The 14,688-nt window shown below is 42.4% G+C and overlaps 1 protein-coding gene across 3 annotated transcripts in view; it reads left to right on the forward strand.

The window, feature by feature from the left end:
• The window catches only part of UNC80 (unc-80 homolog, NALCN channel complex subunit), a 130,149-nt gene that overhangs the window by 86,359 nt on the left and 29,102 nt on the right, over positions 1-14,688 (forward strand). For all 3 annotated transcript variants that reach the window (XM_074145021.1, XM_074145020.1, XM_074145022.1), the window contains 11 exons: positions 655-744; positions 1,132-1,233; positions 3,536-3,716; positions 4,655-4,923; positions 7,222-7,356; positions 8,151-8,289; positions 9,955-10,051; positions 10,751-10,921; positions 11,134-11,226; positions 13,414-13,449; positions 13,790-14,008. In XM_074145021.1, the coding sequence (XP_074001122.1) occupies positions 655-744; positions 1,132-1,233; positions 3,536-3,716; positions 4,655-4,923; positions 7,222-7,356; positions 8,151-8,289; positions 9,955-10,051; positions 10,751-10,921; positions 11,134-11,226; positions 13,414-13,449; positions 13,790-14,008 (1,532 nt within the window). The remainder of the gene's footprint in view (positions 1-654; positions 745-1,131; positions 1,234-3,535; positions 3,717-4,654; positions 4,924-7,221; positions 7,357-8,150; positions 8,290-9,954; positions 10,052-10,750; positions 10,922-11,133; positions 11,227-13,413; positions 13,450-13,789; positions 14,009-14,688) is intronic.

The following is a 14,688-nucleotide window of genomic DNA, read 5'->3' on the forward strand; positions in this document are numbered from 1 at the left end:
TTACTGTATACTATCCTTTGGGTAATACATAAGTCATTTAAGTGTTTGGTTGTATCAACACTAAAGACTAAATAGAATGATCAAGATCAGAGTGGAAATGATGCTTCAACAGCCACAATGATATCTTAGGATCTCGGAGATGTGAGGTCAGTTCCCCCTTCTACCAAAGATTTCCTGGATGGCCTTTAGAGAGCCACATAGGAAAAAGATGTGTAAAAGCCTTCAGTTTGTCCCAACTATGTTAAATTTTAGTGGGAATCACACATCTCAGTGCTTTGAAGGATCTCAACTTTAGTGTCTCTGTACATCACCTATCACTAAAGCTTGATAAATACATAGTATGGAAACAGAAGATGCAATACCCCTGTGGCTCATAAAGGCAGAAAAATATGTGTGATATGAAGACACTGAAATGAGTAACATCAGTCTTCAAGACTGTGGTATCAGCATGCCTTGATTATCACAAACATATTAATGTACTTTATGATTAAAAAAGGAAATTAAGAATTAATACCAGCAGAGTGTACCAGCCTCACCGAGTCATGCAGGTTTGTGCCTTTATACATTATTAGCTGTATATTCTCCTTTTGGATTTTGTGGTCTTTGTACGAGACAGCTAATAAGTAACAGGATATTTTTCTCTCTTCCACTTAGGAGTGTTTGGAGTTTTTTAACATACCTGAAACACAGTCTTCTCATTACTTTTTAATGGATAAGCGATGGAATCTTATTCATTACAACAAGGTAAGGCAAAGGTCAGGTCCAGATGATCTTGTCCCTTTTTAAACATCGGGGTTTTCTAAAGGAGAACAAGCAGCCCGTGAGCAGACAGAATTCTGCCCTGCAGGCACCACATTTTGGGTGTTTAGTTGTGTGTGCTGAAAGATTGGAGTTTGACAGAAGAGGGATAGAGGCAGAAGTGGAGTCCTTGCTCTTAAGTCATTAATATCCGGCTTGCTTAGAAAAGAGCAAATTTCTCTTATTTTTATGCTCTTCCATGGTGCCTGAGACTGTCTGAAAGCCCCTACCTAAAAGCTTCAGAAAGGGCTAAAGGGCCTTTTATTCAGTTCTGTTGAGTGATGCTGTTACAATTGCATTTGTTTGAAATATACTTTTTTCCTTCCCTGGCAGACCTATGTCCGTGACATTTATCCTTTCCGGAGGTCAGTTTCTCCCCAGCTCAACCTGGTGCAGATGCCTCCAGAAAAGGGTCAAGAGCTCATTCAGAAACAGGTATCTACTGTCACCAAACACCTCTTCCCAGAAGAAAAAACCCTGTAAATAAACTTCTTCCTTTAAAGGCCTTTACTCATGCTACAAGTAGATAGAGAGCTTTTCTGCAGAAGTAGCAATTAGCATGAAATCTGCCCAGGTGCCATTGGACAGGTGTACGGTATTTTAAGAAGAAGAAAAGAATGCAGTGTGAATTCCCTCCTGCTCTCTCCAGCCAGCTCCTTTTAGACAGATCATTTTACATTCTCCTACACTTGGCCAGAAGAGCTTCAGTTGCCTCAGCTTCAAAAGTTGCTTATGCCTTTCTTTAACATGACCTCTGGCTCTTTAGGAACCCATTTAAGACCTTTTCTTCTGAAGTCTGTCTGGCTGTGGAGCAGGAATTATCTGTTCTGCCTTCCTCTCTGTCCTCTCACTGTAAAGAATGTTACCTGCCTCTCTTCCTTGTCCTGCTCTCAGATGCCAGTCTTACCATAGCTGTGCCCAGAGGCACAGGAGCAGCCATTGTTACGTCAGGGGAATATCTGCCCTCAGAAGAGCACTGTCCCTCCCTGTCTTCAGCCTCATGACCTGATAATCTGCCCGATACTGCTAATGTTCTGCAGCTCCCAGGAGCTCTCCCTCAAGAACTAAACCCTAACTCAAGTGGCAGGGCAGTCTTTAATGTTCTGCAAACCCCTACAAGTATCATTTCTTTTGACAGTAGGACAGTGGTATTGAGCTCACTCTAGCTGTAGAAGCCACATGCTCTATTTTCCACAAAAGTAAATTTGTCTCGGTAGCACAGGGAAAAATTGCTCGAGCTGTACCTGCAAAGGATGATAATAAGCAGGAAATAAAAAGGAGGGGGAATGTGGTTAAACTGTATGAGTTTGGTATTAACAGTTGTATTAATCTAGCCAAAAAGCTGCTGCTACTGTAGTTGTGTCCCTGGCAATGTGAGTGCAGGGACAGGAAAATATCCTCAGGAAGGGTTATAAAAAGCAGCTATAAAGCTGCTTAAGAGGGACTACCAGCCAAAACAATAGAGAATATAGTTAATGCTCTCTCATATGTGTACAGAATAGGGGAATACTTCATGTGCTGCATCTGTCAGTAGAAAGTCTATAAAAATCTGAAATTACTTGGGATCATTGTGATTGCTTCTCTGGCAGAAATTATTCTCACTAGGGTTCCAGGAGATGTGTCCCACATATCAAATAAATGAGTTTTATATACCCTACATGACCACAAAAGATTAAAATGGTGTGTCCAGTTTTGTCAGGGCATTATTTTACACTCCACATTTTTCTACTCAGAGCACTAAGAGGCCAAAATATTTTTATGGTAAAACTTAAATCAAGCATCTACCAGCCTCTCTGTAGTCATGCTAGAAGTTGCTGGACAACATCCAGCTTCAGCAAAGAAAAGAGCACTGTAGAGTCTATCCACAGAACAGCAAGCCATGGAAAAGTACTTTCTTTACTGTTGATTGATTGAGCACCCAATTCTAAACTGAGTGCACTTCAGAGCAAGGTCATAGCAACTGCAGGACATGGGAAGCTGAGCTTTGTCACATGTTAAGCCACGTGCTTCTAGTTTTGGCTTCATCCCTGTAGCTAAGAGCTGTCTCAAAACTGCTTCCAAAGACAGTTGCTTCTACTACTGAGCATTGCTCTGCCTCATGGTTACTTTTAGCATCAAAATAAAATAGCTAGCCTGACTAGTCCTACCAGTCAGAAGTTCAAAGGAGGCTGCTAGAATGAAATTCAGTTTCCCAGCTGGTGTAACCAAGAAGCGATAATCTGAAGTCAGCAGGACTTCACTCATTTGCAGTAACTCAGAAGCCAGCCTCAACTCGGAAGGTAGATAACCATTCCAACCTCATGTTCTCTATAGTCTGAGACCTTGCAAGGAGTAACTACAACTGTATGGCTTTCACTGTGGAGTTGGTTTGCCTCTGACCACCTTGGGGGTCACACTGGCAAAGCTTACATTAACCTGCAAAAGAACGCATGGCACAGTTGCAAAGTGCTTGACAACCACTCAGGATCCTCCACAAGGCTGAAATAGTGTCTAGTCTAGAAAGTCTTTTACAAACATGATCCAACTTTGCTGAGCTGGGCTGAAGAACAGTGGTCGTGCAAATTCCAGCAAAAAGGTTCAGCACTACCCCTGTGCATTTCAACAGGTTCCTCTAGGCCATGAGTGCAGCATCCCTGCCGTCAGAGAAATCCATGGAAGCTAACCGAGAAAAGTCCAGATATGCTGTAAAGAACTTATTGATCAGACTGATTCTGACCCTTGTCTCTTTTTCTCTCAGGTGTTCACCCGTAAGCTAGAAGAGGTGGGGCGGGTGTTGTTCCTCATATCGCTGACACAGAAAATCCCTACTGCGCACAAGCAGTCCCATGTATCCATGCTCCAGGAAGACCTCCTCCGCTTGCCTTCATTTCCCCGAAGTGCCATTGATGCTGAGTTCTCACTCTTCAATGACCCCCAAGGTATGGCCTTTTGAAAGCTTTCTCTGGCGGTTGCACAGGGCCCAGAAGGTTTCTGTGATGCACTTCTTTTGCCTTAGAAACATGCAGACTTGTAGCATAACTGAAAGCTGATAAATCTCTTCCTAGGGAAAATGATACGTAGCTGTTGGTTTGTCAGCACAACAGGAGAAATGCCTTTATTGTTAGAGGTCTCCAGACGAAGCTACATTCTTTGGACCCAAATGAGAATAAGTTCTAATTATATGTTAAAATTATTCATGAAACAACAGCCAGAATACTGTGTCCAGTAGCGTAACTGCACCTAAAGAGGGTTGCTCAGAGTTGCGTGTCATCCACTTCGGGGAAGCAAAGAACTTTCAATGAAGATTGGGTAAATTCTGCAGCAGAGATATAGAAACAGCCCCCGTTTTAGAAACATTGCTCTGAAAGTCAAGTAGGGTTTCCAGCCTGATTTGGGGATTAAACAGACCACTGTTGTAGGATAGTAAGCGTTGGCAAGTTCTGTAACAGGCCTTAAAGGCATTTGCTTTCAGAAGCATTATTTTAACTCTGCATCAGTGTCCTGTAATGTGTGGGACACCTGAAGGATAAAAATTCAGCATAAATCCACACAGTCATTCTGGTTGTGTACGGCAGATGATGCCTGTACAAGCCGAGATCTGCTTTTGATTTTTAAGAGGAGAATTTCCAACCAGTGAGGAGCAAATTTAATGAGCTGTGTGATATTCATCATTCTTCGTCTTCATGTGCGTTGCTTTCAATCAAGGTTTGCTCAAATCCTGTGGTCACTTCCAGAAGTACAGGATGGGTGAAACAATTTTATAAGGGCAGAATGATGTTGTGGGATGGTTCTTTGGAGAGGCCTTTGGCCTCTGGGAATGTTGTGAGACTGGCTGTGGTGGACAGAGTTGATTGCTGTTGTCTCTTCTTCCCCACAGCTGGGAAAGAGCTCTTTGGTCTGGACACTCTTCAGAAAAGCTTGTGGATTAAGCTGCTGGAGGAGATGTTCCTTGGCATGCCCAGCGAATTCCCCTGGGGGGATGAGATCATGCTGTTCTTGAATGTCTTCAACGGTGCCCTGATCCTGCACCCTGAGGACAGTGCCTTGTTGAGGCAGTACGCTGCCACAGTCATCAACACAGCCGTGCACTTTAACCACCTCTTCTCCCTCAGCGGGTACCAGTGGGTCCTGCCCAGCATGTTGCAGGTGAGCCATTTCCATGAACAATACAAGGGAAGACTTCCAAGTGAGCACTTTGTTATAGAACTGACTGTTAATGGAGAAACTTTAAACTGCTGAGTCCTGGTGAAGTCACAAATTTAGGGGGCTTCAAGAAGACAAACAACAGATCAGGGTGGGATGGCCCAAATCAGTATTCCTGAGACTACATTCCCGTTTCTTCTTAAGTAAATGACTACATCTTCTTTTCTTCCTTATGTTAAATAAATGAATGTCTGTTTCCCTTACTATGTACTTCCACACAGAAATGTGAAATTCCTGTAAAATTTTTGGACAATGGGTCTCCCTCAGTGTTTTTCCTCCAGGGATGGCTGAAAATTGGGGAATAGTTGAAATATCTGGATTTGTTACTTGCTGATTGAAACTAAATTATATTCACTTCTTTAAGTATGATAATTGTATTATCTGCAATTTAAATATCAACAGAAAATAACACTAAGTGCTTATGAAAAACTGTATGTTGACTTTTCATGTGAGCGATGACAAATATTGCAAGTGTTAGGGTTTCTCTTCACTTCCAGGTATACAAGTGTGCCTTTTTTCCTGTTGACGTTTGAGAAAAATCAGATACCAAAAATTGAAAACCCCTGGTATAGTTGTTTTACAGACAAAAATATTATTTCTGCAGGGCTCAAAGACAATATCTAAATAGAGATTTAGTATTATAATGCAAGTACAGGAAAAAAACTTCTTTCTGTAAAAGAAGCAATGACCATGATGTGCCTATGTACGTTCATTTTAATATAGTTAACAGAGCACAATAATTAGGACCAATGATGAATTTAGGTATCTAAACAAACTCTCTAGTAACTGGAAACTCTAACATCATGCCTTACATGGTTAGGTAAGTATGTATTGGGTCCAGGTCTGCAGTGCACGTGTCATTAGAAAGAAGACATTTTGAAATAAAATAACTTAATAACTTAATTTGAAGTACTTGGCAGGAAGCATTCAGTCCTATGAAGAACTCTCCCTTCATTTTCACTTTTCATACTGAGAAAAATTAATTTTTTAATTCTCTCTTCCCCCCTCACCCTCCTTATTGCCAGCTACTGAATTAATAAAATACCACTCTTAGGAGGCAAAAAAGCAATTCTAAAAGAAAACTTTTTTTAGAAACCTTCAAGAGCTCTGTGCTGTAATTTGAATTTTGCACTACCATAAAATCTCAGCATTACCTGTTGCCAGCAAACAGCAAGAAAATCCTACCCACCCCAAACCTCCCAGACTTGCACGAGTAGAGAAGGGCAGACAGGCAGTTGGAATGGACAGGAGAAGGAAGCACAGTGAAGTTGTTCCTAGCAATTTACACGGTTTACATAACTGAGAAACAAATCCCACATCTTTGGCAGCACATTGGCTGCATGGTTCAGTGGCCAGCCCTGAGGGAAACGCCACTCTAAAAACCTTAAAATATCTTAAAAGTGGGTGGAACTGTCACTGTGTTGGAGGACAGGGTAGGAGTTCAAATTATCTTGACAAACTGGAGATGCAGTCTGAAAAAAGAAAAAAAAAGCCAAATTATGCTGGTCAGGTTGGACAAGTGTAGGTCCTTACTTATGAATAATCAGCTGCATAAATATGGAAGGGAAAGTAGCTGATTCAGTAGCACTTGTACAGGACAGAATATTGGAGTTGTGATAGATCTGAAGCTAAATATGAATCAACAGTGTCCTTCTGTTGAAGGATAAAAAAAGAAAAGATCTCAAATGCCATTCTGGGATGACTACACAGATCTGTGTCTTGTGAAAGAAACGTGGAATAATCGTGCTGCTCCAGTCAGCAGCATTATTGACTGGAAGTGCCAGCTCTGTCCGGCTGTGGGCACTGCACAAAAAACACCCGTTAACTGAAGAAACTGCAGACTGGAACAGGGACGTATGTCAAGAAAACGTGTCATAGGAGAAAGGAGTAAAACAGCAGGGATTTGATTAACTGAAAAAGATCAAGATTGAGGAAGAAGGCACTAGCTGGCTTTAAACAAGTGAAGTGCTTCTAGGAAGGAGAGTGAAGGAGGCTACCTTTGATATGTAGGACAAAAAATAATGACAAAGAATGTTCAAGAGTGACAAGTAAACCTTTTTTCTAAGGATAGTTTGTCCCTGAAATGCATTGCCAGGGAGAGCAGACAAGTCTCCATCTTTAAAAATGTTAGGCAAACATGTCAGGAATGATAAGGCTGTAGTTGATTCAGTCTGGGATCAGGAGATGAAGAGCCCTTCCACTGGAGTGGTACTTCCATGTTCTTTTTTATTATTTCCTTAGGTATACGCTGACTATGAAAGCAACCCACAGTTACGCCAAGCGATTGAGTTTGCGTGCCGCCAGTTCTACGTTCTGCATCGCAAGCCCTTTATTCTCCAGCTGTTTGCAAGTGTGGCCCCTCTCCTTGAGTTCCCTGTGAGTAAAAGCCATTCCCTAGTCACAGTGTGGGAAAGCCTGTATATGCAGCAACCCCCCCCATCAGGGCTCATAACGAGAAAACAGCTGGAGCAGCAGCACAGTTCTTACTGAAAAAGTGCTTACTGCACTCGGTGCTGCACAGAACCATTTCCTGAATGTACTTCTGCATGCTCCTCTTCACCAGCTGATTGAGCAGGATGCTGAGACAATGGGCCACTGGTATCCAGGCTAGTAAATGTGGTCTCACTTTAAATTTCTGTGTATTAAATAGAATATAAAACGAAAATAAGATTTGCAACTCTTAAATGCAAATCCTTTCTTAGAAGCCAGCAATAGGAACTAAAAGCTAAGTTCCAATTTTTAGTACATGTGAACTATAAGACTGGATTAGCCATGTTATGAAATATTCACTAATTACTTTTTAACATTTTAGTGAGTTAAAACCAGTTAACGGAATTTTAATTTGAAATGGGACTGTCAAATCTGACTGCACATGCACTGTGAGCACACACATCTTTCTCCTTCACAGGGCAGCAAAGATCTGCTGTTTCTGGGAAGTGAAGCTGTGTGCGGTTTTCAGATCAGGCTTCCAGTGTAGCATCAATCTGTTGAGTCAGGCGAGGCCCGTTGTTTGATTGCAGTAAGCTCTCAAACTCCGTGTGGGCCCTTTATCAAAAAGGAAAGGAAAAAAAAAAAAAAAAAAAGGATGCCCACACCTCCTGATAAAGATCCCTGGGAGGCACACAGGCCCTCAGAAAACCAACCACAAATGTCGTCTGTTGTTGAAACAGGATGCTACAAACAACGGAACCAGCAAAGGAGTGTCAGCTCAGTGCCTGTTTGACCTGCTGCAGTCTTTAGAGGGAGACACTCCAGACATTTTGGACATCTTAGAGCTAGTGAAAGCAGAAAAGCCTCTCAAGTCACTAGGTAACAGCAAAGCACCCTTTATTCAAGAATTCTGGTTTGTTGTTTATTGATTCAACATGCATTCGATGCAGCATGATTTGTTCAGGGCCCTTTTCTTCTCTCAGAATGCAGTCATAGCTGTTTCTTATGCCTCATGAGGCTTTTAGGTTGGCTTTATCATCACCATCTTTTCAATATTTTCTGCAGGAGGGGAATTATTAATTTATTTTATTCCAAAGCTACTTTTTCTGCATTGAGCCTGCTAATCTGAGACTAGCCCCTGGCATTTTGAATTTTAACGTGTGTGGGTGAAGAATAAAGATGCCTAATAAACTGTGTTATGCTGACAAGATCAGTGTCATCCTCATCTGCTCCATGTGGGCAGGAGACAAAAGCATCTTCTCCCGTGGGCAGACTACGACGGGTAAATGATGGATGCCATTCAGACATTCAACAGTGCTGAGTTCTAGAGGGGTTGTTGATTTATCACAAAGTAGAATATATACAGCTGTATGATGTATCCAGGACACTCTATCTCTTGAGAGTTAGCCATGCAATGCAGTATTTAAAAATTTAGCTGCTTTGTGATTTGCAGGGAAGTACTTTTTGCTGATTTTTATAAGGATCGTCAACATATTTTCCAAATTCGCATTTCCCTTAAATAATACTGATTTTGATGGACTGTGAAACCTGTCTAACCTTAGAGTTAAAGCTTTGTTATATACTGGGATTTTATGATGCTGCGCAATTATATCACAAGTTATAATATAAATAGTACAGAAATGGAAGATATATTTTCTTCTTTGTGGATTGTAGTAAATGTTTATATAAAAGCTTTGGGTTTTCTGTGGAGGGCATCTCTGAAAATTTTCAAGTGTGTGTTGATGGTGAGATTGTAAATTAGTACGCTGTGTGCCTGTTATTTTCCATATGAAGATCAGAATTACTTAAAACAGCTGATTTCCATTGTTCAAAGTGATTTGCACACTTAGGGACCTTAACTTTGACTTGGGCTCCTGTATACCAAAGTCACTTTTGAAGAGGGAACTATAGTTGTATTACAAATATTATTCTTTGAGTAATTCAGTTTTTTGGTTCCTGGCACGAATTATCCCCAAAGTCATATTTGTAGTATGAGACTTCAACGCTTTTGAAAACTTTTTCTCAAATCACTAGCAAAGCAGCCTCACTTTTGTGCTGGTGCCTGTGTGGCTGCCAGCATAGAAGGGACATAGTTTTTTGGAAGTAAAACTATCTTCTGCCATCAGTGGTGTATCAGCATCATTTTTAGCGTGGTGCAAACATCTAGGAAAACATGGGTGGAGCATAAAAATTGTCATTAAGTTGACATGTGTCCTTGTCACGTATAAGCTTAAGATTTTGCTTGTGATGGGTGATGTTTGAAACGGGACTCCGGTAGCAGCTGTAGGCCTGATGCTCAGCAGTGATTTGACCTACTGAGAACTGTTTCTCACCTACCAAGTTCTTGGATGGCAGGGTGCAAGTGTGAATGCAGCATATGTTTCCTTCTTATAGACAGATTTTTGTAAAAAATCAAGAGCCTATTGGGGATTGTTAACATGAGAAACAAGCAATTGAAATGGGGAAAAAGGAAGAAGCGTTTTAACTCCTTTCACATTCAGTATGTTTGTGTGATAGTCTTCTCATATTGCTTTACTCCCTCAGACTTCTGCTACGGGAATGAAGACTTGACCTTTTCAATCAGTGAAGCCATCAAGCTCTGTGTGACAGTGGTGGCCTATGCTCCTGAATCATTCAGAAGGTGCTAATCTGTTTTCTTGGTTTGTGCAGACTCAGAAAAGGCATAAAAGCGGCTTATGGCATACGAAAGCAAGGCAGACAAATGGAGGCAAAGGATATAGAAATTCCAAGCACGGGGCTTCTCTGTGAGGCCAAGCCTCTGCCTGTTGATACCTTTCCTAGGGCTCCAGCTCCAAATCCTGCCCGCCACCGGCTGCAGCACTGAGCTGGATGGCAGTCAGAGCAGCAACATGTAAGCTGTATTTCCAGGTGGGGATCACACTGTCCCCTGCAGGCTTCTGTTGTCAGAGCCAATGGAGAGGGAACTAGAGGGGGAGAAACAGGCAGCTGGAAAAACCAGGAAGATAGAGAGATGGGAGGAGGTAAACTGGTAAAACAAAAAAGATTGTTTCCAAGAGGGAACCAGAGAAGAAAGGAGTCTTTGGAAGGGAAAATGAATGTCTGCAAACTGATGACATTCAGAAGATACTCAGAAGTCTGGGTTGCTTTTATTATTATTGTTTCATGCATCACTAATTTGCCCCCTGATGTCTCTGATCCAAGAGTTTTTTTGGCCCAGAACTGCTTATCTGGTGAGAAGCAATGAAATCACAAGGCCAGTGAGCGATCCATTGGTCTTCAGATAGAAACTCAAGCCTCGCCTGATGTGAGTTTCAGGATTGGTAAGACAAAATGGACCAAGTATTGGTTATTTTTCCAGCCTCCAGATGCTGATGGTCTTGGAAGCGCTGGTTCCCTGTTACTTGCAGAAACTGAAGCGACAAACCTCTCAAGTGGAGACTGTGACAGCAGCTCGTGAGGAGATTGCTGCTATGGCTGCCCTTGCCACCTCATTGCAGGCCCTCCTGTACAGCGTAGAAGTTCTTACCAGGTAACCCACATGGTTCAAAGGTTTGAGCCTGCGTTTGGTTATCAGTTTGGGAACAGGGAATGCACAGGAGGTCACGATATGCAACTTACCTTGAATAATGCTTGAGTTCTAGACATGGGAAATTAGTGCCAAACTTCACCACATCACACGCAGAATTTCAGTGCGCTCGTTAGATTTAGTCTTTAGAGTGCTGTTCACCTTCCCTTTGCCAGGCCTATGACAGCCCCACAGATGAGTCGATGTGACCAAGGCCATAAAGGGACCACAACAGCAAACCACACCATGTCTGCAGGTGTGAACACCAGGTAAGTCAGTGGGTTTTTCCTTCTGTCTTTCTTTCTTTCTCATTTTCCTGAACAGCTTTTGTGGGAGGGAGTAAGGTAACATCTTATTGCTCAGAGTGCTTGGAGCACTTTCTCAGCAGTCTGAGGAAGTGCCCTAGGTACTCTGAGAGAAAACAGTCAGGTAAAAAGAGAACATAGCACAGGACTGAATTTCTGACAGTAACCAAAATCCCCAAGACTAGAATTTGTAGTTTAAAACCATGTGACTAAATAGAAGGCCAAGATATCAAAACGGAGGACATCTATCCTAAATGTCTTTTTCTTTATTTCCCTTTCGCGCTCTAGAAGTATACTGACAAAGCAACTATGTCCCTCGGTTCTCTGCTTTGCCTCCTTTTGGGTCCACTGTCAAAGCGACCACTGGGCAGAGCACACTTGGAGAGCAGAAGAGGCGGATTCATCTGGCCTTGTTCTGAGACTGAACAGCACTAAAAGCTTGTTTGAGCACATCAGTTGGGACTCGCAGAAACTGGTGCCTTCCCCTAATTTTTTTCCTTTTTCCTGTTTCCCTTTTCTACAGTTTCTTTCTATCACGTTTACCTCCACATTGGTCTGGGGTATTCTTTGCAGTTACAGATAGCAAAGGAGAGGGTGGCAGAGAATTTGAGAGAAAGGGAAGAATGACTGGGAATATTTTTGTCCTCCTTAAAAAAACCCCAAAAAACCCAAAACCCCCACAAGGAAAAACTTCAAACGAAAGAAGGAAATAAGGAAAGAGATGGCGCCAGCGGACTGTAATACTGCTCCTTGGCCACGTTGGCCATTTAAATTAGGCTGCTGCAAATTAGAGAAGGCCACTGGACAATTTACTCAGTCATAGAGCAAGGATTTAAGAAATCCTATTACAAAATCCACCCTCAAGCATTTGGAATTACGAGGATTTTCTTTGCAGTACTGATTACTCTTCTGGGCAGCCCTGCCTTCTCCTGGCCAGGCTATGCCTTACTGTGCTTAAAATCTGAATGCTTGTGCTGACCTGGAAAGGGAATTCTCCCCTAGCAGAAACTGGAGGAGCTGTTCTCCCAGAACAGAGTATTTCCTCTGGGTTTCTCTTTTGTCTGTAACAGCTGCCTGTACACAGCCGACAGCCTAATACAATACCATGGGCTGTATAGGACTGTAAATCAGGAGCACCCTTCTGGCAAGACATGCTTTCCAAGTTATTCCGTGTCTTCTTTTATATTGAGCTGAGATAGAAATCACTGTCTGCATGGATTATCAAAGGGCTATTATGTCAATTTATAGATGTGTACTGCACACATCTTGGTTGATAACGCCTGCAATCAGTCTGTTATTCTTTAAGACTGATTCAGGCATGAATGAAACACAGTTTTACCCTTCAATCCCTTCCTGTTCAAGTTTGAAGTGGATACATGCCATGTACTTCTATTGCGAGATGGCCCTGCCTAAGGAAAATAAGGTGTAATGCAAAGTCGTGCTTTATTGTTTGTCTGCTGATTTTGGAGAGCAGTTAATATGTATCTGCTGACAGGCAATGCAGAGGCTCCTTATGCTGAGTGACTCAAACATCTTGGTTTACATTTCCAGATCTTGGTTTACATTTCCAGATCTTTCTGATTATCAAACATTCAGTCTCTGAAACAAAATATTTTTGCACTGCTCCAGGTTTCCTGCCCTTGCTTCTTCTGTTGTGTTATCATTGCAACAGACATCTGCTACCAACAGCAGGAGTCTTTTGATGGTAGAGCAATCACTGTTCCAGCCTTGGACGTGTTAGCCAAGTGGTGCAGGGTTTGTTAATGCTTCCTCAACGAGAAGTGGCAAGATAAAATGATAACAAAACAAAAAAAACCACTCTGAGGTGTTATTTCTTCTAGGAAAGGACTGAGCACTGGGGTGAAAACGAGTAAGAGCAATTGCTTGAAAGACACCTGTGATTTTTAAGCCTGAATTTTTCCTTTCATAACAAGGGCAGTAACTATAGGAATCTGTTGTTTGCTGCCAGTTGGGAGTTAAAGGCTGTTCAATGCGGTCACTATGTATAGCCATTGTTCCAGTGATACAAGATACCGTCCTGCCCATGGTGAGTACACCCCTGGGCTAGAACAGTGTCGCCTTCTTTCAGGAAGGCACAGTTTGGGCATTACTAAGTTGCTGTTTACAACTGCGCTGTTTCTGTCTTCCCAGGTACCCAGAACAGGGAGCCAAACTACACTTTATCAGGTATAGTAAAATCTTCACCCAGTCTTCCTTGACGTGTGATGAACCGGTCCCCAGCAGTTTCCAGGTTCACTGGGTCACACGCGCTACAGCTGTGACAGGCAGCCTTTTTTCAGGGAATGGTAGCAAAGGATAGTTCATAAAGAAATTATTCACATTTTTAACAAGACTTTGCAGATGATTATTTCCTTTTGTATTTTTTTATTTCAGATGCAACTACCTTTCCTTTCAGTTGCAGGGGAAAGCATCTCTTGCAAAAACAAGCTGGAGAGGCTGTTATTATCTATCCATGCTGTTCCACTGCATAAAAAGCTTCCTTCTTTTCTCATTTTATATCCTACAGGGAGAACCTTCACTTACTGGAGGAGGGCCAGGGTCTTCCCCGAGAGGAGCTGGATGAACGAATTGCCAGAGAGGAGTTCAGGAGACCGCGGGAGTCATTGCTGAATATCTGCACGGAGTTCTACAAGCACTGTGGTCCGAGGCTGAAGATTTTGCAGAACCTGGCTGGTGAGCCCCGAGTGACTTCTCTGGAGCTGCTGGATGTGAAGTCCCACATGAGGTATTCCACAAGCATTCTGCTTTTAGTTGTTCACTTCAGGGGATTCTTTTGTTTTAGCTCTTATTTTTTCATAACAGCAGACAGAATCACTGGTAGCATAGTTGCATGTTGTTGTCTGAAACATGCAGAGCTTGTTTTGGATGTTCCTTAGATTGTACCCAGTGCTGCTTGGGTGTACGGAAGGTCTCGCGCTCTCCTCTGGTCTCATTCAGACCTCCATCTCCAGTGGATGAAACAGGTCCATGGGAGCCCATCTGATACATGAGAATAAGTTGCAGTGAGGAGCAGAGCAGATAAACGTGAATGTGACATTTATCCTCTCCTGTGACACTGTGCACCAGAACCAGCTCCTAACAAACAATATGCAGTATTTATGCACTGCATAAATACCTGAAATATGGGGGAGGACGGGGCAGGAGGCATTTACAGGACGACCACCACCTCTGTGTATGATACAACAGGTGCACAAGCCTTTTATTAAGATCCAGCTCTGAGCCCTGCTTGCTGCTTGGATGCTCACTGCAAACCCATGTGGTGCTAACGTAGAAGAAGTTGGGGGTCAGGCCTTCTAAGCACTTTGGACCTTATTCTCTTCTCTTCTCTGTGTTTGCTGTTCACGGTAAGCACAAAAGAGCGCAAGTTGCTAGTAAGAAGTTTGTCAGATATAAAAGACAAGAAAA

This window comes from Numenius arquata, chromosome 3 (genome assembly GCF_964106895.1).
Source record: "Numenius arquata chromosome 3, bNumArq3.hap1.1, whole genome shotgun sequence".
NCBI classification, from domain to species: Eukaryota; Metazoa; Chordata; class Aves; order Charadriiformes; family Scolopacidae; genus Numenius; species Numenius arquata.